This window comes from Entamoeba invadens (genome assembly GCF_000330505.1).
Source record: "Entamoeba invadens IP1 unplaced genomic scaffold scaff_1105074725195, whole genome shotgun sequence".
In the NCBI taxonomy this organism is placed as follows: Eukaryota; Evosea; order Mastigamoebida; family Endamoebidae; genus Entamoeba; species Entamoeba invadens.
Genome location: NW_004440169.1, coordinates 257,512 through 279,899, shown reverse-complemented (window position 1 = coordinate 279,899; position 22,388 = coordinate 257,512). Strand labels below are relative to the sequence as shown.

The following is a 22,388-nucleotide window of genomic DNA, read 5'->3' as shown; positions in this document are numbered from 1 at the left end:
CACCAATTGTTAATTTGGATTCTTCTGATACAAAGTCCCAATTGAAAGAACGACATTGACTTTTTTCTCTTTTCCTTGAATCTTTTGTAAAATACACAGGTTCACCACCATTTCCACAACTAAAAATTTCAGAATCGTCTGCAATGATAATTTCAGAAGAATCATACCTATTGGTATCAAAGTGATAATTCAAATAGAGTTTCCCAGATATTCTCATCACAGATTTGTCGTGGAAATTGAAGTGATTTATTTCTGGGTCCTGCTCAATATAATCGTTGTTGGCGCCAGTTGGCATATGGGCATTTGTGGTTATGTATGAATTTTTTAATGTAATTTCACTTGTGTTATAAAATGAAGTTTTGTGAAAACCCACTTGAGAATTCTCAACGATTATTCTGGAATTGTCGAACAATTCGTTGTGTAGTTCGATGTCATATCCAACATAAATTTCGGAGTTGTTCAAAATAAAGGTTGCATTGTCTTTTAAAATAAAGTATGACATTTTCACGCGTTCAATAGACCTTTTAATTCCCTCAGTTGGTACATCAATACTCTCAAAAGATATTACGGAGTTACCATGAATTTCAAATCCAACAATAGGGATAACGAAACCATTTTGAAAACCTGATATCTTCTTGTTTATTTCATCTGGAAAGTGCCATACATATACACCAACTATTACTTCTGAAACACTTTTTGCAAAATCTTCACTGCCCCAAAAGTGTATGACTCTTATCTCGTTTTTATTTCCAATTGTAAGATTTCCATCTTCGGTATTCCCCATATTAAAAAGTCCAATTTTTACATTGTCTTCAAGTAACACTTGACTGTTTAAAATATCAAAGGATGTGAATTGAATTGTATCTTTTGTAAAAATAACTTCTCCTCCTTCAATTCTTAAAGTTGTCACATTACATTTATTTATGTTATTTTGTGGATTGAAGTTAGTGGAATTGTAAATAGTCGTTTTTGTATCTTTAACCAAAGTTCTTTCTTTACATTCCCATCTACCTTTCATATCAAATTCACTATCGGTTATATCACAAACGGCTCCATTTAAAAAAACGGAATTTTCTGATATAGTGATGTTTGCATTTGTTATTATAACAGTCGTGTTTGTATTCACTTCTTTGACTGGATCTTCTTCTATGACTCCTTTAATCCCCGACCCTTTTAAAATACATTTTCTATGTCTTAATAAGGAAGTTGGTTCACTGTTTTCTTGGGTAGCCATAAATACTGATGCTATGACCCCTTCATTTAACAGAATTTGTGAATCTTTAAATTCGATGTCTCCATTGAAATAATAATCACCACCCTTTATGTCAAAGAAAGAGCTTGTACCAAACAACGTGTTTCCAATTGTGTATATATGTGACATTTCACCTATTGATATTGTACTATTTTTAATGATAACGTTTCCATTAAAAAGTATGCTAGAATCGGACATTTCCAAAGTTGTGTTTTGAATAATAACATTGGAAAATGCAACCAATGTTGATGACTCAAGAAAAGCTATATTTGTGTCTTTAAATGTCAAATCCTTGTTTACTTGAATTGAACCAAAAGATATTTTGGTTGTTCCATCTTTATTTTTCATGGTATTAAAATTTCGTTTTGATTTATTTGAATTTATCAGTTTCGTTACCTTATTTCGATCTTTATTCAAAAATTGTGTTTCTGAATCTCTTCTGTTATTTTCAAGTAAATCTTCTTCCATTTTCATATCAAATAAATAAAATTCATTGTATTCAGTAAGAATAAGTTTAAAAGACGAAGTAAGAGACAATATATTGCCATTTTGGAACACATTAGAATACAGAGTTAAGCCTACTATTCCTTCAACGTTAACTGTAAGTGGTTTTCCATTCTGGCTTAAACATTCTTGTGTGAGTGTGAAATTTTGGTTGATTAAAATGATAACATCACATGTATGTACTTTTCTGCATGTATTAACAAAGTCTCCCGTACAAAGCTCAGTTTTAGGGTAGCATACACAAACACTTAGACTTTTCATAAATAATAGGAAATAGAACAAAATCATTTCTTGGTGATTGGATTTTTTAAGATTTTTTCATTTTAAAAAGACCGAAAATAATTTCCACAAGTGTAAATAAAAATAGAATAATTGGTATGAAATTTTTATCTTGTTATTTTATATCAGCATTTTCATTTTGTGTGTGTGAAACCCCATTTATTTATTCATTGTAATAACAATTCACTCTTAATAAAATGATTGTTGTATTTTTTGGTCTTGGTTTGATTTATTAACAACAATTAAAAATTAATTATAACAATTGTAATAATTTTATTTGATAAATTGTTTTCTTTAATAGATCTTTTGTGTTTCGTAAAATCTTACATTGTGACTATGGCATTTTTACAATTTTGTTTGGATAATTTACAAACAAAAAGATTTATATTATTATTTTATATAAATTTATTACAATATTTTATATTATTAATTGTTGTTGAAACAAATCATCCAACAATTGGAAAGTTGTTGTAATTATTTTCATTGGTAATAATTTTTATTCTATTAATTTAAATTAATATTTTTATTGTTTTGAGGTTTTCACTTTTAAACCACATCGAACACATTCATTGCAACAGTGTTTAAAACGCATATTGGAAGTGTTGATCAATATGACATATTTTAACTCGGGCTAAATATAATTAATATTACTTTTTTTTCCAACAAGAAATTTATAAATTAAATTGTTTATTTGGGTTACAAAAAAAAATAAAAATAGCAATAATAATATGATATATAATATCACCTTAATAGATTGTATTAATTATTTTCTTAAAATGTATGACATACTGAGTGAAAAGATATTGTCTTTGTTCGTTTTACATTTCTCTTTGTCATCCGAAGATCTTTGATAACACTTCTTTGTAACCATATTTTTATTCATAAAGTATTATTTGTTGCTTTGAGTTTTTTAAAATATAAATATTTTCTTTTTGAAATACAATTGTTAAACTCATTAAAAAAAATATTAATTATGTTAAAACATTCAAATGTTATTTCGTTAATCAATTTTGACTTAAATTATAATTTTAAAACACAAAAGAATAATTGTCTAATACAAGTTGGATAAAAAACGCAATTATCGATTTAACCGCTTCCTTTCGTTCTTATAATTATAATTAATAACATTATAATAAAAGGTATAATACAAATTACCACCTCAGACAGAAAAAGTCTCCACGAGGCATTTTCAGCCTTCATGGTAAACAGTACCATACATTTTATTATATTAATATTATTTGAATCTATAAAATCAGTGGAAGCGGTGTAACACAGTTTTTTTAAACTGAATAATGATAATAATCCAATTGAGCAATTTGCAATACGAAAGCTGTTGCACTTTTTAAAAAAGTTCAATTTAGCGTTATAGATCAAAAAAATAACACAATTTCGTTCAAACAGAATTCTTTATAATTAAATTTAATTAAAATAAAAAATGAAAGAGAATTCACTTATTTTGATTGATGTGTGTAAATAAAAGCAGCTATTATTGTTGCCATAAGAAGCCCAACAAGAGTTCCAGTAATACTTGGTATTTTTACGATCGTGTCCATCACCCCAATCACTCCACCAACCGCCAACCCAACGAGTATTTCCTCGACGTTCTTTGGACACACATTTTTGTTATATAATTTGAACACAGCAACTTCTATTACATATGGCACCAAAAGTACACAAGAAATTGCTAATAAAAGAACGACAGAATTTGAAATTACTGAGCAAAGTGTCATGACAAGAACTGCAACTGCAAATCCAATAACAATTTTCATCATTTCGTTTTTGATCAGTTTTGGCGAGGCGTACCACACCAACACAACTACAAACATAAGGATTGGGTGCCCCAAAGAAATTGGAAAGAGCAATGCAGTCAAAATGAATGCGATAATTTCTTTATACTTAATTAAGCATTGTATCAGCAACACGTGATAAATGAGTGTGTCTTTGTGGTAAATTACTTTGTGGATGTTATTGAGTGTTTCCTTAATTTCCAGGAGGTATGTAATGACCGCCCCGACTCCAAAAAATGATGAAAAGAATCCGACATTTGGCAAAAAATACAACACAAGTGGAATACACAAGAATATATTCAAAACGTTAAATATTCTTTTCGTGCTGAACACTTCCAAAAATTCCTTTGTAAATACTTTGGTGCCTGGGATCTGTTTTTTCTGTTCTGTAATGTAATTTTCAACGAGTTTTGGGTATGTCTTCTCCAAGCAATCTGTCGCAGTCGTTTCTTGCAATGTTTCAAACTCCAAAAGTTGTTCAGAGTCTTGCGTTTTCACGTATTCCTCATAGTTATCTATTAAAGAAAGTTGGACCAAAAAATCGTCTGACATAATCGCACACCTTACTTGTTTAGAAGTCGACGCCATTGATATCAAATCACTTGGCATTAGGTATTGAAATATCTTCGTCTGGATGGTTGTTGGAAGGTCTTGAAATTCCGGCATGATATTTGGTTTGGAGAAATTCCAGTTCACCGTCATATTTTTAAAATATATTATTCATTTCTTAAATGGTTTTTATTATTTAATAATAATATTTTTTACTATAAAATACTATATGGTTTTTAATTGTTTTATTTTGGTTGGTACCATATTTTCGAATTATCAAAGTTATTAAGTTTATTACCAAAATATACAATAAAAACACGTTTAAAATTAACTTGAGTTATATCTAAAAAAATTGAAAATATGTCCATTATACACTCAAAATAATATTAATAATTTATTAATAAAAAACTATAAAATAGAATTTGTTTTTCTATACATTAATTAATTACTAGAGAAACCCGATTTTTTAATACTTTTTTCAGCTAAAACAATAATTAAAAAAAATCATTAATAGTTCAACCCTTTTTATTAATAAAAATATTAAAAAAAATTGAACGAAAAAGTTTCAACAATTCATGGACATACTCAAGGGATTAGGTGGAAAAGGAAAACGTGGTCGCTCGAAGAAAACAGAAAAGAGTGACGTCGACAGAAGTCGTTCAATGAGCGGCAGCGGTGGTGCGCACCCGAACAAACCAATTAATAATTTCCGCCCTGTTGTTCAACGTCGTGACTTTACACCCAAGCAAAAGAGAGTGATACCAGACGTACCTTCTGTGTTAGAACCAAAGTCTTTTGATCTCTCAACCCTCCCTCAATTCACTCAAAACTATACCGAATATTTAGGAAACCCTATTACAGACCAAACACTTATTAACACCTTTTACACGGAAAATAACGTAACAACAAATGTAACACAAAAGTCCCCTGTTGTGCTGAGTATGGACCAAACCAACTTCCCAGAAGAATGCAACCCCCTTCTGGTCGGTGTCAAACAACCCCTCCCTTTACAATCAATCTGTTGGCCACTCCTTCTGAGTGCAAAGAATGTCTTTGCAACTTCTGATATCAACTCGGGAAGGCTTTATTCGTATTTGATCCCGTCGTTACTCATTGCGAAGAAGTGCCATGCTGAAAAGACGGGACCTGGTCCATCTGTTATGATTGTGACACACAGGTATAATATGGTGGATGATATCGCTGCTAAAATCACCGACTTTTGTGCTCAAAACGAGTTGAAGGTTCTGAAGATTACTGGTAAAATAGCGTTTGACGACTCGATTGCAGCCGCACAAGGCGATAGCGACATCTGTGTTTGTACTGTTATTCGTTTACTCGACTTTTTGGGAAGAAAGGTGTTGAGCACCGACAACTGCCGACTCTTGGTCTGCAGTGACTTGGCGGAGTCCATTGAATTGGACAAAGAGTGGGACAAGCGGTTGCCATCGATCTTTGGCCAATTTAGACCGGACACGATATTCTCTCTCTTCTCGTCCACAACTGCACAAAAGTGCGTTGATCTTGTTGGGAAAATCAATCGAGAGTTTGTGACAGTCAAAATTGGAGACCAATTTGGGGAAATCGACTTTACCAAAATCACGATGAGACTTCACTCAGGAATGTCACCACAGGCTAAGGAAAAGCAACTGGTCAAAGTCATTAAAAACAACCTTGGGAAGCGCGGAGTCGTATTTGTGTCGACCGCAGAGGAAGCCGAAAGTGTTTGTGAGAAAATCAATTTTTGTGGGGTTGGTGTTGGGTGCCTCACTGATATAAGGGGCAAAAAGTATGTCCTCGCTTCGATTAATGCGTTTAAGAATCGGAAGTACGAAGTCCTTGTTGTTGCGTATAGTCATGTCAAAAACGCCGATTTGCGGTTGGTCGACTTTGCGGTGTTCTATGAGCTTTCCGCGTCGTTTGAATTCTTCAAACATGCCATTAACAAAATATCGTTGTCATATGGGTGTGTTGTGGATATTGATTTTGGCTTTGAAGACTACGAATTAGGAAAGGAGATGCTGAAGTTCTGTGTAGAAAACAACGTTGAAGGGCAAGCGGAGCTGAAGAAGTTAGTAAAGAAAGTGAAGGACAAGTGATTGGTTTTTGATTCTTGTTGTATAACATAGCCCAACACATCTAGAAGATTGTATTGGATATCTGAAGTAAGAATAAATACTCAATCATAACATAGAAAGAGCTTCTTATAGCTCAACTTCTTGATTTGTTTCTTTAAAAGGTATTTGGCCTTGTTCGGCTTGTACTCCTTCAATAGTTTCTTTTAGTTCAATTCCATTTAAAGTAAATGGCCTTGAATTTTTAACGTTGTCTCTTGTAAGAACAGACCTACAAACCATTTTTCCATGATCGCTTGAAGTTGCTAAACGTTCTTCATTAGTTCTTCTATAAGAACTAGTTTTAAAAGTCTGTCTTTGTTCTTTGATTTCACTCTTTTGAATTCGATCACAAGAAATCCGTGATATTTCGTGAAGTAAAGACTTGACTCGACTTTGTTTGAGTAATTTGTGTTTTTCTTTGGCTTTTTGAAGTCTTTCACTTTCTTGGTCGACTGAAGTTTTCACTTTTTTACTTTCGTCTTTCTTTTGAATCACTTTGTCGACTTTCGTCTTTGCTAGAGGGACTGGATTTTCCATTCCAATGACACTCCCATATAATGAACTCCTTTCATAAAACACTCTTCCGTCGTTTTCAAGGTACGGAAAGTACTTTTTAGTGATTATAACGTCTTCATTAATGTCATCCTCACGGATCAAAACAGTGCTTATAATACGTTTATTGTCAATAATAACACTGAATGAAATGACGTCTGGAAGATGCACCTCCGTGGGTTCTTTTTTAAGTGATTTTTTACTCTTTTGTCCCGCCATTGCCTTAACATTTTCATGTTTTAAAGTCGCTCTCATGTTTTCTTCAAATAAGAGTCTGTTCTCATTAAACAACTCATTTTCAAAGACAATAGAATCAAAATACTCTTTTTTGCTTTTGGGAAACACTGTATGTCGGTTTTGCATTTTGGTTGTGATTGTTTCAAGTAGTCGTTCAAGGTCGCCATATCTCTTCGCTTTGTTATCCTCCTCTTGTTTGTTGATACTCTTCTGAAAGGCAATGAAAGTCTCCACATCGAACTTTAAAAACGCATTAAGAGCACGGCACAGTTGCTCTTGAGTCGAAAATGAAGCAATTTCTTGCACAGCAGAGATGAGTCCTTCAATTACAAATGCCCTATTAACATTTTCCAAATTTAACCAATCATTGCATAAAGTTTCACATATCAAAAGTGTCTTTTGCAACATCGCAAATGTCGGCAAAACCTTTTCTTTAATTGGAGCATAAAACATGTACTTTCCATTGTATGTTAAGTGTGCCTCATACCGAGAAAGTGCATCCAAGGAGTCTTGTGCCATTTTCTTAAGATCTTGAAAATATTTGCTTTTGAAAATGCTCAAAGAGAGTTCTTGGATATTTAAGTCATGTGTTTTACTTCTTTCATCTGTAACAATCATATCAATGACATTCGCAAGTGGTGCAACTTCTCCCAAAACACATTCCAAGATGTTCTTCATTGCAGTCATCTCTTGTGAATTTAATGTTCCTTTCAAACTTTATGAATTCAGTCCGTGGTTTTAACGAATGAATTATGCTTAGCATATAATACTAAGTATATATATCTATATCTGAAAGAAATGTGTATAGTTGATTTTATTAAACATTTTAATATTCAACAAAAAATCATTAGAAAACCTGCTATTGTTTGTGAAATACTTTTTATTTGCTTATAGCAATTATTGAGGTATTCATGACTCATAATTTTTTATATAATTTAATAAAACTAAATTTATAGAATTTGTCTTTTTGAGAAGAATAAACATAAGAGTACAGAAGATAAAGTCATCTATAACATTATAAACATGAAACAAAAATACAAAATTTGTTATTTCACACACCATGGAATTGGCAAAACTTCTTGTGAAACTTTTCGTCGATGTTGTTTGAACAAATGACGTTGTTGGGTTGGTAGTTGATGACATTCATTACAACGTTATACATTATTCTAAGCTTATTAAAATTGAAAAGGTCGCCTTCTTTTGATGCATTATATTCAGAGGCAAATACCAAGTCTCTACTTATAATACCCATAAAGGGGAGAAGAGGGGACTCGTCCACTCCAATTGTGTCTCTCAAGTTTTTGTAGTTGTTATTAAAACTACACAAACTCTCAAAAAAATCGAGTCTATTTTTAAGGTCTAAAGATAGTTTGTTCTTAAATGAGTCCATCTCTTTAATTCTGATGAAAGCGAATACTATTCCACATATGGCGTGATAATTTCTATCATTGAGAAGAAATATGTCTAACATCTTGATTGTGTTTTCAAGGATCAGAAGTTGCTTATCTTTTGGTGCTTCATTAAACATCTGTGAATACATCTGTGAAAGATAATTGAAGCTGTCGATCATATTTTTAATATTCACGGCGCTTTCTTTCAATTCTTTGTCTAAGTAATATAAGAACTCGACTTTGGTAATGCGAAGGAAGAGCTTTCGATAGACATAAGTCATTGTATTTGTCACTTTGGTTGGGTCGAGGAGAAACTCTTCATACCTCAAAATATTCAAATAAGTGATTGGCGGGTATTCTTCATTTTTTGTTTGGAGTTTAGTCTTCTCAAAGATATGATAAACATCATCTTTAACTTTCTGAATGGCAGAGTATGGTTCTTTCATTGTTTTCAGATAATACAACAAACTCTGCTCACCACTTTTAATGTTCAAAAAGTCCAAAGGGTAACATTCCATCCACTCTTTCAAAACGTCCAAAGTCTGCATTTTGGTTTCAAAAGATTCTTTGTTGTTTGATTGAGGTAACAGATATGCTAAAAAGCACTCAGGTGTTGTGAAGAGTCTGAACATCAATAAGAAGATATCTCGAAATTTTGGTTCTCTAAAATTTGGTCGAGTTAATTGAATAACTAAGTCTTCCAATGAAGAGAGTTGAACCAATAGTTCTTGAGTACGTGGGTTGGAATAAACGTATTCAAACGATTTAATGTTCTCCAATTTAAGACTTTCGTTACACCGGAACAATACCTCCTCAAATTTCTCGAAAATAATTTGGGCACAGGCTTTGTTCATATTCTTTAATTGAGTGGAGTTTTTATACATTTTAGATAGAAATTTGAAAGGGACCAATACCATTGAAAGGAGGTCTACATGTTTATTGAATAACAGTGTTGAAACGTCTTCTGAAAGTGTCGCCCCAAAGCTTTCTAATTCATTATATAAAGGACTTTTCATCACTGTTATTATGTTGAACATCTCTGTGTATCTTGGAAATGTGTCTGCAAATGATATTAACTTGGATGACATCTTTTTAAAGAAATAGAAGTAAAACTCTGTATGTTCAAATGGCTGTTTTGAATTGTAATTTCTTAACAACGTTTCATACATTTTAAAAGAAGTCTTATACAATTTTTCAAAGACTTCGAATGTCTCACTTTTAATAACACAAAACCCATTTTTAAAGGGAGGACTTGGTCTTTCTTTCTTCTTTTCTTTCTTGAATAACTTGTTCTTCTTCAGTTCTTTCGTCTCATCATTGTCTAAATTATTTTCATTTACTATTTGAATTAGTTTCACTATATACACTTCTTTCATTACTTGGAGCTGTTCAATATACAGTTCAAATGTTTCAATCATCCCACACATCCAACTCATTTTATTGCTGTTGAAACACACTAAACTTGTCTCACACCCACTCCACTCTTGTTTGGCCATATTGTCAACATATACCCACTCCAATTCTTTCAATAAATACATTTTGTTTGAACTCTCACTAACTAAACTCCCAAGTCCTTCACTAATCCGTGTAATTTTATTGTCACTGTTTATGATTGTACCATCTTCTAATATAACTATTCCAGTTGCTGTGAGTCCAGCAAGATGATCATTGAAACGGACTATATCAACAAATCGTTGGTTGGATTTCCAACACATTTCACTGCCAACGACAATTACTTTTCCATTGTCATTTAAGCATGCAGTATATCCATTACCACATACAACTTTCACGATTGTATGCGTTGATATTTCTTCAATTCGACTTGGCCGATCATTCGGAACAACTCGTTCTGTACCAATTTCGAACTTCAGATTCTTTCCCCATAAATACACATGGCCAAGTGAAGTCAGTGCTGCATAATGATTTTCTGAACAACTAATTTGAACGACCCCCTGAAGATCGTTGACTCTTTTAATCAAGTTGGGATCGCTCAAATTACTCGACGAGTATATTTTACCTTCATTGATGAATATCATCTTCTTGTGGTTTGCTATTATTTGTCTTACAGAACCTGTTACCCCCATCAATACTTTTGGTATCAAAGTTGGGATCTTTTTCTTATAGTCCAACACACCAGTGACATATACTACTTGATCTACTATATAAAAGAAGTTAAGTGGAGTTACTGATATATACGAGGTTTTGTCTGGTATAGTTTTTGGTTGATACAAATGTTTTCCAAATATTTTGATTGTGTGTTTTTGAATCTTTGGTATATTCAATTGCTTTGTTATTTTTTCTGTTTGTTTGTCAGTTTCAGTCTTTTTTAATTCACTATGTTTTTCCTTTACATTTTTTTCTGTTATTTCAAGTGCAGCTTTGTCTATCATTATTTCAGTAGATTCTCTGGATAATGCAGACACGTTTCTTGTCATCATACAATTCACACATTTTGTGTCGGAATGGGGGAAGCCAGTTTTTGTCATCTTCGTTAAGTGATTATTTCGTTATACACATTTAAATCAAAGACATTTCCAAAATTTAATACAACACTTGTTTTGTTTACAATTGTGATACTTTGTTGAATACATAAAGTTAAGCTAAAAGTTACTTTTACAATATCTTATTATTTGATTATAATATTACTTCCACAATACCAAAATACACAAATTACATATTATTTTAAACATTACTATTCATTCAATTGTTTTGGACATAATTGAATATTACAAAAGTAATTGACAAAGACACAACAAAACCACTTCTTTTCTGAAGATAGTAGTGACTGTTTTTAGCACCCAAAAAGTCTTTTAAAAATGCAACATTTTGGTAACAACATCTTTGTGTTTAATTTAAACTTTAAATACAAGTAAAAAGTAGATAAAATACCAAAATAAAAGACTTCAATAAAAAAGACAAGAAATAATCAAATCACACAAAAACACAGATCAAATCCCGTGGATTTTTTTGATCTTTTCAAAAAGTTCTGTTGGTGCATTTTTAGGTACCGAGACCGCTTTGTTTTTGTACGCCTCATATTTCTTAATGAGTTTATAAATAGCTCTCAGCTTATTAAAATTGTATTGTCCTGTTTTGTTGATGACTGAGGCATACATTTCGTTCATGACCAAAAATTCTTTAGTCATGATCCCAGCAAATGGGACAAGTGGGGGTTTTGCCCTTTCCATTTCTTTTCTAAGACCTTGGTAGTTATTTTCGAACGAACATAGTGAATCAAATTTTTCAATAGAAGTTTGTGTGTCCTTTGACAACTAGTTTTGAGTGTCTTTTAATATAATAATAATATAATTGTAATATTTTAATATAATAATATTATTATTAAATTATATTAATACTATAAAACAAACGTTTTTCTTGATATAATCGAAGTCTGGTATCTTATGGAACGCAAAGACAATAGCGCAGAGACCAAAGAAGTTATTAGTGACATAAAACCGTTCTGCGGTCTTCATAATGAAATTGAAAAATGGTGTCTGGAAACTAATAGCGCAGTCGTTGATCATTTTAGAGAGGGTTTCTGACAACCAATTGAAGCACACAGTGATGTGTTTAATATTTGGAGTTTGTCCATTTGAGTTAAAGAATTGGATATATTCTTGTACAGAGATGTTATTAAAAATGCAATGGTGGGTGTAAGTCATCATATCTGCAAATGGCAAATGGTCATTAAACCCGCTGCAGAAGTCCTTTGGCAAGAAATTGAATGTCTCTATTTTCGGTGTTTTGAATTGGATCTCATTCTTCATCCCTCTAGCCATCTCAAGTAACACGATGATCTCCTTTTTAAGGTCTCCATTTGAATCTTTCTTCCCAAGTTCTAAAAATGTGTCCAGTCGTTTATTCGCTTGCTCTAAATTGGAAAACTGGAACGGATCCGTCTCGAGCCAAAGCTTCAAAGTTTCGAGTAAATTGACAATTTCGCTTTTGGAAAGGGTATCGACCTTTGAAGGTATCATTTTGAGTAAAACGTTGTCGGGACTGAAAAAGAGAGAGATGGTATTCACAAAGACTTCTCTGAACTCGGGGTCGAACTTCAAATCGGTTTTGAGTAAGTTGACAAAGTCATCGAGACTGCCAGTACTCATCACCATATGTCCAGTGTCATCCCCAAACCATGAACTCCATGTCACTGGATTCCCAAGACGAATTTCTTCATTCAACCGACTTAGCAAATTCTCAATGAAAATGATGTTCTTGTTATTCCAAATTGTTTCTTCGGAGATGTAATTGAAACTCGATTTCAACGTCTCGAAGGTGGAGAGGAGTTTACTGAGCAACTTGAATGGATTGAACACGACATTCAAAATGTCTGGTCTCTTGTCGAAAATGGTCTTCACAACTTCTTGTGGGATTTTCAGCTCGAAAATTCGGAATGGGTTCTCGTTGACATACCATTGAAGTGCTTGGTCATGGAATTGAGCAAATTCCTTAGCAAGTGGAATATAGAGGGGTACTGTCTCCTCCAAAAATTGATGTAAAATTTGGCCAAACGTGCATTCTTTATTCGGCACTGCATACAGTCGTGATACTTCCGAATTGAGACTTAAGAGTTTTGAAAGAAGAGTTTTGAATACTTTACAAAACCCTTCGATGTATATAGAGAGTCGTGGTTTAGTCTCATCGAACGCTGCTGTTGTCGTCTGTCGTTTCATTCGTTCTGTTTTATCGATTCTTTCCGTGGCACTTCTCTTTAATTTCTCGCTGGGTTCATCCAAGTCGACAACGGGAAATTCATAGAACTTTTGAAACCCTTGAATTTGTCGAATTGCTTTGCGAATCTCCAAAAGCAGAGGAGCAAAACAAAATGAAGATCTGTTCTTCCCTACTATCACAAACCCATCTCCCGCTGATATCTCTCTCCCTTCACACATCCCTAGTGTCACCCAACTATAACAATTCCCATTTGGCCCGATTTTTAAGTAACACAATTTGAAATTCTCATCTTCCCCAACTATCTCTTCATACCCAGAGTATATCCGTAACATCCGTTGGTCTAAAATTAACCCATCGGTGTTCTCTACACAACAATCTTTCATCCGAAGTCCCCATACACGTTTCTTCCCACCAACGTCAATGAACATTTCTTTGTTCACAAATTTAATCTTCGAATCGACACGCCCATCACTGAGGAGAACACACCGCTTCAGGTCATCTAACAAACAAACGCGAACAATTGTGGTGTCATACGCCAACCGTGTTCTCTGGTCGCGGGAGAGTTTGTAACACTCCCCAAATCGATCTAAGATGTAGAGCTCCTTCTCATTCCCAAAGATGTGCTCTGGCGCTACTATCCCATCGACTGTGGAATACGTCCGATTCTTCCCTTTCCCCACTTTCCCTTTGTAGATGAAATAAAACGCGTGAGGCCCCACAGCAACTTCAGTCGAACTTCTGCTCACTGAAGCAGTCTTAGTAGCGGCTGGAGACTCGGCAGATGAAAAGAAAGCCGTTTCATCCGATAAGTAAAAGATACGAGGACCAGCTACAAAGACTCTCCTTACCTTTGGGACATCGACGTAATAAGGACATGTCCCATATAAGACAAAATCAGTGGAAATATCCTTTTCTATATTTGAAGTGAAAGAAGCTAATTGACTGGGCTCTTTGCTGTGGTTTTTGGAGGAACTTCCATCTTGGGATGTGGAGCGCGAACGATCCTCACTAACGTTGTCACTCATTGTATGAGACGCCAAAGACTCTTGTGAAGAGTTTGTTGTGGGTGTTGTACTGATTGGAATATGAGTCAGATGGCGTTCTTTCGACATTTCAAAATGCAAAATTCGATTTTCAGTTCATTTTTTGAAGTTCGTTGTTCTTTTCAATTTTTGAGAAAAAAATGAACGGTTGTATTTTTTTTAATGGATTTGGGTTTTAGTGATCAGTTTTTGTATGGTATAAAAAAAGTTTATTTGTATTCACAAAATTGAGGTATTTTTTAAGATTTGGAATATAACTCTATGAATAGTAAAAAGTAGATAAGTGTGCAAAAGGGTTTTGAAGCGAAAAAAACAACTATTACAAAATCGTTTTTGTTGTTAAAGCAAACAAATATACCATTACTAAACTATATTAAAACTATAAAAATAACCATAAAAAATCGAAGAAAAGTTTCAAATAGATTAAGCCGAATATTTGAACATTAAAATGAGCAAAAATGAAGAGACTCATTATCAAAAATCCACATTTTTGTTTCATGCTTTGCGACAAAAAAAAAACACGACAATCTTTTTTTAACTATTGAAATTCAAATAATACTTGATGGTAAACATATTTATATTAATTAGTATTAAATAGTATCATTTGGTCAAGAGTTGAATACAATATCGAAAGAATAAAATAACTACATTTTTAAAACCAAATTCATGTGGCTTTTGATATAGTTTTTTAAAATTATATTTAATAATTAATTAATTACAAAAATGGTACGTTGAGTTTGACGTTTTGATTTAAATTATAAAAGAACTAGAAATATAGAATTGAAGACAAACAAGTTACAAAGCATCAGAGAGTTGAACGACGACAAATTTGGAGCAATCTGTCCCACTTCTCTTTAATGAAGAGAACACTTCCGGGAGTTTTGGGAAAGTTTTAAATGCTGCGTTGTGTGGGTATATCTTTGCATTTGAAGTTATCCAGAATGCGGCATAACACGTGAACAAGAAGTTCTTTTCTTCATTTGAGTGAAGTGTGAAACTTCGTTGAGAATTTGAGTTACTAAAGTACGTTTTGATGTCTCCGGTTTCATCGACGGAGAATATAAAAGTGTTTGATGATGTGACGTGAGTGCACTCGAATTGTGTAGAGAGTGGGATGATGTCTTTAGAATAGAAGCCAAGTGGATGTTCGTTTGGAATGAATATTAAAAAGAGGACATTCTTCAACCCACAGATGTGCGCATTTAATTCGCGCGCATCCCATCCATCAATTTCAGTATCAAAGACAACACTCATCTTTTCCGAATGAATCAAATCTAATGCATTTTGAATGAAAGTTTCCGGGATCTGTGGCGATGGGGTGCTCTTCGGGGAATTTCTCAACGAGTTTCGTAAGGAGTCTCGAGCGGAAGTCGACCTTTTCGATTTTTTAAAAAAATCGACTTTCTCATTTTTCCCAACTTTTTCGAACTTTTCTTTATTGAAGTGATTTGGAGAGGGGGATTGGCTATAAGCTCGTTTCGAGTGTTTTTGTGTGTCAAAGCCCATGTTGTCAATCGATTGGATTTTTGTTCGGCGTTTGAACCGAGTAGTTGGTGTAGCGCTTTTTGACAAGAGAGACGAAACACGCAAAGAGTCGTAGTCATCATCAGAATCACATATACTTTCAGTGATTAATGAAGACGAAGGAACATCAAGAGTCGATTTAGAAATGATGACTCCAGTTTTCTTAGATTTTGTAGGAAAATGTGATGGAGTTGTACCCATCAATGTAGTCTCTGTTTTTTTTTTTGAGTGTTCAATATAACTTCATTTCAAGTTTTTTATAACAAAGAATAGTAGAGAAATAAATACCTTTATATATAGTTTGTAAAACTATTGTTTTAATTAAATAAACTTGATGTTTCAATAGAATTGTATTTTTATTAAGTTTCAAGTATTATTAATAGTTTTTATTTAAAGTAATTAAACTCAAAACTATTTTTATAGAATCAAAAATAATTTCATGTTTATGGAGTTATTTGTTACTATAATATATTATAATTTTATAATTTGTTATTCATTCCATAATATTATTTGTATGGTTATATATTAATCTATTTGATCGAAACTAATATTTTTTTAAAAATAAAACTATTATTAATTAGTTTTAAGGAACACCATCAAATACGACTATAATAGCCATGCTTAATTAAGAAAGCTCGTGAGTATTTTCAGGTTTTGGTTCTGCAACAGTTTCAACTTGTTTATTTTCAGACTTGTTGTCTTGATCATTTGAATTTTCTTTGTTTTTTGATTCTTCGTCCGTTTTACTTTCCGCCCCATTGTTCGCTGGTTGACTTTCAGGTTTAGTCTCCGATTTCTTGTCTGATTTGCTTTGTGGCTTGCTTGTTGTTTGACTTCCAGATTTACTTCCAGAACCAGACTTAGAGTCTGATTTTGATGATAAAGACATAGAAGACTCCGAAGAAGACTCTTCCGACTTCTGAGATTCTTCTTTAGCTTCTTCTTTTGTTGTTTCTTTGGTTTCTTCGGTAGACTCTTCTGCGCTTTGGAAGAACAGGTTGTCTTCGTCGTTGAACACTTTCAAGTTTCTTCTCCTCAACAGGATCTTTCTTGCAATAACAACAAAGACGATAAACAAGATGACGACGATGACAATGAAGATACCGATGATGATCAAGATGACAATGACCCAGGTCGGCACATCATCTTTAATGATTGGTTCAAGGTTGTTTTGCTCTCCTGCATCAGTTGGATCTGTTGGGCACTCATATCCTGCTTCGACAAAATCGCTTGGCACAAGTGCAACATAAATCGAACAGATTTGTTTGATGGTGTATGACGAGAATGACGCGCTCTTCAAATGAGTTGCTTTTGTTCCTTCTACAACAGTGAATTTCACGCCGTTTTCAGCTGTGAAGTTCTTTCCAAGACCAACTCTCATGATGAAGATTGGCACGTCTTTGGGGAGTGATGGGTCGACAACGATCTTGATTGTGCCTTCTGGCCAACTGACTGAGGCACCAGTTGAGAACATCAGTGGGAATGCCTCTAGCTTTTTGATGAGCAAGACAACTTCGTTGTCAAGGATGTTGAATTTGCCCTGTTGGAGATAGAGTCGTGCGTTGCTCACCTCCAAGTTGGTGATGTTTGTTGATGCAGACGATGTCACAAACAGTGCCATTCGCTCGTTGTCTGCTGCATCTTCCACAACCAAATCATCAAACACATCAACCTTTGAGAATTCAAAGTTGTTAGAGAGTGACGAACTGCGTGAGTACAGTGCTACATGGATTGATTTGTTTGAGTCTTGTGGTTGGTTGATTGTGAATGGTGCAATGCTCATCTTCTTTGTGTTGTTGAATGTCATGTTGACGGTGTCCGCACTGAATTCAAATGTCTTACCAACGGTCAAAGTGTCAATTGAAAATATGACTGGTGCATCCCCATTGACTGTCATTATTTTTGTGCTAAGTGTTTCAGCAACAACTTCAACTGGTTTAGTGTTTTTGACAATGAATTGATTAATTTGGTTGGATCCAATTGTAGTTGCATTGATCAGTGCTGTGTATTCTGCTGTTATTGTAGTCACGCAGTATCTTCCATTGCATGGACATCCACTTCTGTTGTATATCTTTGCGTTGTCTGCTACAGTCTCGTTGTACTGCACAACAGACACAATTGTTGTTGTGTTGTCTTCACCTTCCATCTTGACAAAAGCAGTTGGTATTTGTTCTTTTGTTTTTGGCACAGTCAATTCACACATAATTGGTGGTCTTGTCTCGTCATCTGCACTTCCTCTGTAAAGCAACATTGAGTGGTCAAGGTCAAGTTGAATTGATTGAGCCATTTTGTCTTGGTTTTTGACACTGACCTGGTAAATATCAGAGGAGTACGTCACTACATATTCTTGAAGTTCTAATGGAATAACCGAGAACGACTCAACTGTAAATTTGTGATTTTCGTCAAGTTGTATGAATGGAAGTGCATTAATAGTGTTGTTGTAGCTTCCTCTGCTCACCACAAGAGATCTTGCAATGAAGTCTCCATCAATTTTATATGGCAAATTTCCACTTAGTATTAAATCAGATTTCGCTACTTCAGAAGCAAGTTCCAGTATAAATTTGGCTTCTAAATCTTCCGAGTCCTGTTCAGTGTTGATAGTAACAGAAGTGGAATTTCCAAGATATGCATAAACTTTACCATCATCCTCTGGTTTATTTCCAATATTACCAAGTCCAATATAAGAAGTCTTAGTAAAGAGTATTAATAACGAAGCTGTCTCACTCGACTTGGTTCTTAATATTTTACTTGTAACGTTGAAGGTCAATTTAGTTGGTTGTTTAGTGTAGATGTTCAACACAGTGGCAGTTAAAGACCCGAATCCACTATACGTTGTGTCGTCTGTAAATGTGTCGTTATTAATAATTTGGTCTGAAGAAATAACCACTTTTCCTCTTAACATGAGTTCTTTTACAGTAATATCCCTAATATTTAAGTTGACACTTGCCTCTGCCCTAAGTTGCCTGAAGTTGCCAGTGATGTTTGTTATTGTCATTCCCGAAAGTGTGCCTGGTATTCTAGTGTTGCAACCAGACATAAAAACTGAACCAGTTGTTTTAGAGCATGGGCAGTCTCTTGTGTTGACATAGGAATCACTTTCAGAAGCAGATATACTTTCATTTGTATTGACAGGATCAACAAAAACACACTCTGTAAAACCAATACATAGATAAATTGTTCTTTTGGGATCATTTGGGCAGATGATCCACATCGACCCACCACATCCCAAGTCCGAGTTGTCTGTTTTGAACTTTTTCTCTGTTTGTGAAGCAACAGTAAAAAGTGCCAGTGGAGTGCATGTTGAAGCCGCAGCATTACCGGACATTATTATTTTGACTGGATCTTTTTCAATAGTTTTGTTCACATATGTAATTGAATCGACATTATCAGCTTCAATCACAGAAATGTCTTTGAATTCCAAACTCTTTTCAAGTCTGACTGTTGCTTCGCTGAAGTTCAACTTGGCGCCTCCAAGGATATATATCTTACTCTTTTGGGTCGCAGTCATTTTGACATCAAGCAAATTGATTGTAACAATAGTGTCTGCACCTCTGATCGACAACGTTTTACCAACATAAAGCCCAAAAGCTCCAACATTTGAAGCTTCTATGAATGTATCACCATAACATTTCAGAGTGAATTCAACACCATCATTAACAATGATCTTTCCAATTGTTGTTGATGTGTTGAGCACAAGTGTTGTAGTTTTTGTAATTTCAATTGTAGCAATTTTCGTGTTTGAATCTGAATTTATTGTCACATCTCCACCGTTCAACGTGAGTGTCGAGTAGATGACAAGCACTTTGAGGTTCAAAGCAAAGTTTCCAGTAAGTTCCATTTTTGTAAATCTGTGTTCATCTTTTGTTGCCATAACTGTGACTGGGGTGGCAGAGGTAGTTTCAAGGTGGATGAGACAGTCCCCACCTTTACCAGATATGTCGTTGTAACACGGGCAAGCCTTATCGGGGTTGGACAAATACACATCTTTATCAAGATCTACAGAGTCCTTCAAATAAGTTGAGTCGACAGTGCAAATCTTATTCTGCAAAACAGGGAATATAGAACAATTGAATGTTGGAGCGTCTGAGTTATACACAAGAGCTCTCTGTGAGCACTTGTTTTTGATTTCTGGTGGTAGAGAACCTTGATATACTTGAGTATTTTCACCCAAAGCGATCATTGCATAATACTCTGTAAGTGGTGGATTTGTAACGGAGACAATACCTTTGACCACAAAAGAAGCATAATTTTTCGTGTTAATCAATGGATTAACAATATTTCCTTCTATATTAGATATATTGAAATGTGCACTCCCAACAATGAGTGTATATCCAGTTGGCACCTCTACCTTACTTTTAGAATCCATGTCTAAATTTTCAATTTCTACTTTTTTATCTGCGTCATTCACAAGAGATGGATATTTCGCAACTGAGTTTATCAATTTTAAAGTGTCGAATTTGATACTTTCAGTAATAGATTGTAAATCTAGAACAATGTTTTCCAGTGTAATTGAATTGTAATTTGATAGTTTCATGATTTTGACTGTATAGACTTGTTCTGAAACTGAAGTCAGGTAAAAAATTGGTCTGTTCATTAAATCCAATTCAAGAAAATTTGTAGTTTGGGTAATCAAAAGTCCATCTCTATTAACAATTAGTTTGTTTTTATCAAAGAGAGAAGCGCTTTCTTTTGTGACATTCAGATAATTCAATCCACTTGTTATATAATTCAAACAATTATAATGAACACCATTATAAATATCTCCAACTTCACATTCTGAACATTTCTCAATTGAATCCTTCATTGAAGCAGTCAACGTCAACATTCTTCTATCGCATGAAACTTTCCAAGGTTTTCCATCAAGTTTAAGGTCTTTAATAGGATCTTCAAGTACGGGGAGTAAAATTGTTGCATCTGTTGCTTTTGAATCTCCCTTGATATCACAACCGTTTGTTATTCCAGTGATTCTTGTAAGGTCAAGGACACTATGATTGGTAAGTGTAATATCAGCTCCAAATGGAATTGGACCAAAAATGATAGTAGCTGCTACATTATCAATTGTCACAATAGTGGGTTTTTGGGAAGAGGCAAGTATAACTAATGATCTTCCTCTGAAACTAAAATTAGAAGCAACATTTGAGGAAATAACTGATTCTGTGTATAAACTTGAAAGGGAATTTCCGTAATATGCTGCAATAGAAAGCGACCCTCTTACTGTGTCAATTGTTCCACTTGCGGTTGTAATTGTCAGCAAGAGATATTGTAAATGAGATTTTGTTGCTTTTAACGAGTTTATCACAACTCTTGGAACTGAAGAGCTATTACCCATGATTGTAATTTCATTTCCAGTAATTTCATTAATTTTGATTCCATCAGAGGGGGTTATTGTTGTGTTGATGTTTCCATAATTCAAATTACAAGAAACATCAAGTAAATGGCAAGGGCAAATGATACCTTCGTCTTGTTGATTTGTCAGAACCGTCATTGGTAAAGTTGTACTTGCAATGCAAGTAACAGTTTCATGTGATGTTAAAGTCTTTTGGAAGTAAATCATATTGTGGAATTGATTGAAGATCAAGTTGGAATCGACTTGATCGACTTTGATTTTGTATTTTCTTGATGTAATTTCAAAGTCGGAGTCTGCACCCATAGTCCCTAAAAGTTCAAAAGTGAGTTGGTATCTTGGATTAACAATAAATCCCGTTGTTGTGTATATTTGTTTAAATGTAACAGATATGTCTTGTTTTGCACTTGATTCGGAGAAAATCAAAGTACCACAATTACTCAAAAACCCAAATGTTTGGGTTGAATTGAAGTCTAAAGAACAAAACGCTCCAAAATTATTCTGTATTTTTGATTTTGTCGTCACTGCTTTTAATGTCAAGGAACCAGAGTTGTCTATAAACCCAGAACTAAATGATGTAACAGTAAGAGACCCACCATTCAATATAATAATTTTTCCATTTCCAGACACCTCAATTGGAGCAAGTGTGACTTTGTTTGGGATGACCAAGTAGCAATTACTTTGAGTATTTTTGAAAAGTTCAGTACTGGACTTGCTGTTCAGTGTCATATAAGTATTGCAAACTTGTGAAAGGGCGAACCCGATTAATAACACAAAGAAGAACATTGAAGATAATTTCCAAGATTTTTAGTCTTTAAAAATCTTTAAGAATTAAAAATGGAAATGCCACAACTAAATCGTTTAATTTATTATACTATAATAAAGATTAAATATTTCCTTAAAATAATTTCAGCCTATTTTTTGTTTTAAAAAAGTATTTTTAATTTTAAATGTTTTTTTATTCTAAATCTCACATCAACATATTCCCGCTCTTTTCAGTTGTTTACTCTTGACATTTTAATGTTAAATGTTTTAAAAAATATGGTAAAAAGATTTAATTGGTAAACAAATTATATTTTTGACATGTTTGGAAAAATGATAACAACATTATTATTTAATATCTATTATTAATAAGTTT

At 33.8% G+C, this 22,388-nt stretch overlaps 7 protein-coding genes across 7 annotated transcripts; 1 reads left to right on the top strand and 6 right to left on the bottom strand.

The window, feature by feature from the left end:
• Positions 1 to 3,486: 3,486 nt before the first annotated feature.
• On the bottom strand, positions 3,487 to 4,524 carry EIN_274840 (hypothetical protein; the record flags this gene model as incomplete). Its single annotated transcript, XM_004254620.1, has 1 exon — positions 3,487 to 4,524. One exon carries the CDS (start codon positions 4,522 to 4,524, stop codon positions 3,487 to 3,489), a length of 1,038 nt encoding a protein of 345 aa, XP_004254668.1.
• Positions 4,525 to 4,946: 422 nt separating this feature from the next.
• EIN_274830 (ATP-dependent RNA helicase dbp2, putative) lies at positions 4,947 to 6,467 on the top strand (the record flags this gene model as incomplete). The annotated part of the gene is made up of 1 exon (XM_004254619.1): positions 4,947 to 6,467. The coding sequence occupies one exon, from the start codon at positions 4,947 to 4,949 to the stop codon at positions 6,465 to 6,467; it is 1,521 nt and encodes a 506-aa protein (XP_004254667.1).
• A 105-nt stretch (positions 6,468 to 6,572) lies between these two features.
• On the bottom strand, positions 6,573 to 7,961 carry EIN_274820 (hypothetical protein; the record flags this gene model as incomplete). The annotated part of the gene is made up of 1 exon (XM_004254618.1): positions 6,573 to 7,961. One exon carries the CDS (start codon positions 7,959 to 7,961, stop codon positions 6,573 to 6,575), a length of 1,389 nt encoding a protein of 462 aa, XP_004254666.1.
• Positions 7,962 to 8,325: 364 nt separating this feature from the next.
• EIN_274810 (hypothetical protein) lies at positions 8,326 to 11,151 on the bottom strand (the record flags this gene model as incomplete). The annotated part of the gene is made up of 1 exon (XM_004254617.1): positions 8,326 to 11,151. The coding sequence occupies one exon, from the start codon at positions 11,149 to 11,151 to the stop codon at positions 8,326 to 8,328; it is 2,826 nt and encodes a 941-aa protein (XP_004254665.1).
• A 462-nt stretch (positions 11,152 to 11,613) lies between these two features.
• Positions 11,614 to 14,451, bottom strand: EIN_274800 (hypothetical protein; the record flags this gene model as incomplete). The annotated part of the gene is made up of 2 exons (XM_004254616.1): positions 11,614 to 11,937; positions 12,034 to 14,451. 2 exons carry the CDS (start codon positions 14,449 to 14,451, stop codon positions 11,614 to 11,616), a joined length of 2,742 nt encoding a protein of 913 aa, XP_004254664.1.
• A 726-nt stretch (positions 14,452 to 15,177) lies between these two features.
• Positions 15,178 to 16,107, bottom strand: EIN_274790 (hypothetical protein; the record flags this gene model as incomplete). Its single annotated transcript, XM_004254615.1, has 1 exon — positions 15,178 to 16,107. The coding sequence occupies one exon, from the start codon at positions 16,105 to 16,107 to the stop codon at positions 15,178 to 15,180; it is 930 nt and encodes a 309-aa protein (XP_004254663.1).
• A 424-nt stretch (positions 16,108 to 16,531) lies between these two features.
• Positions 16,532 to 22,036, bottom strand: EIN_274780 (hypothetical protein; the record flags this gene model as incomplete). Its single annotated transcript, XM_004254614.1, has 1 exon — positions 16,532 to 22,036. One exon carries the CDS (start codon positions 22,034 to 22,036, stop codon positions 16,532 to 16,534), a length of 5,505 nt encoding a protein of 1,834 aa, XP_004254662.1.
• Positions 22,037 to 22,388: the final 352 nt, after the last annotated feature.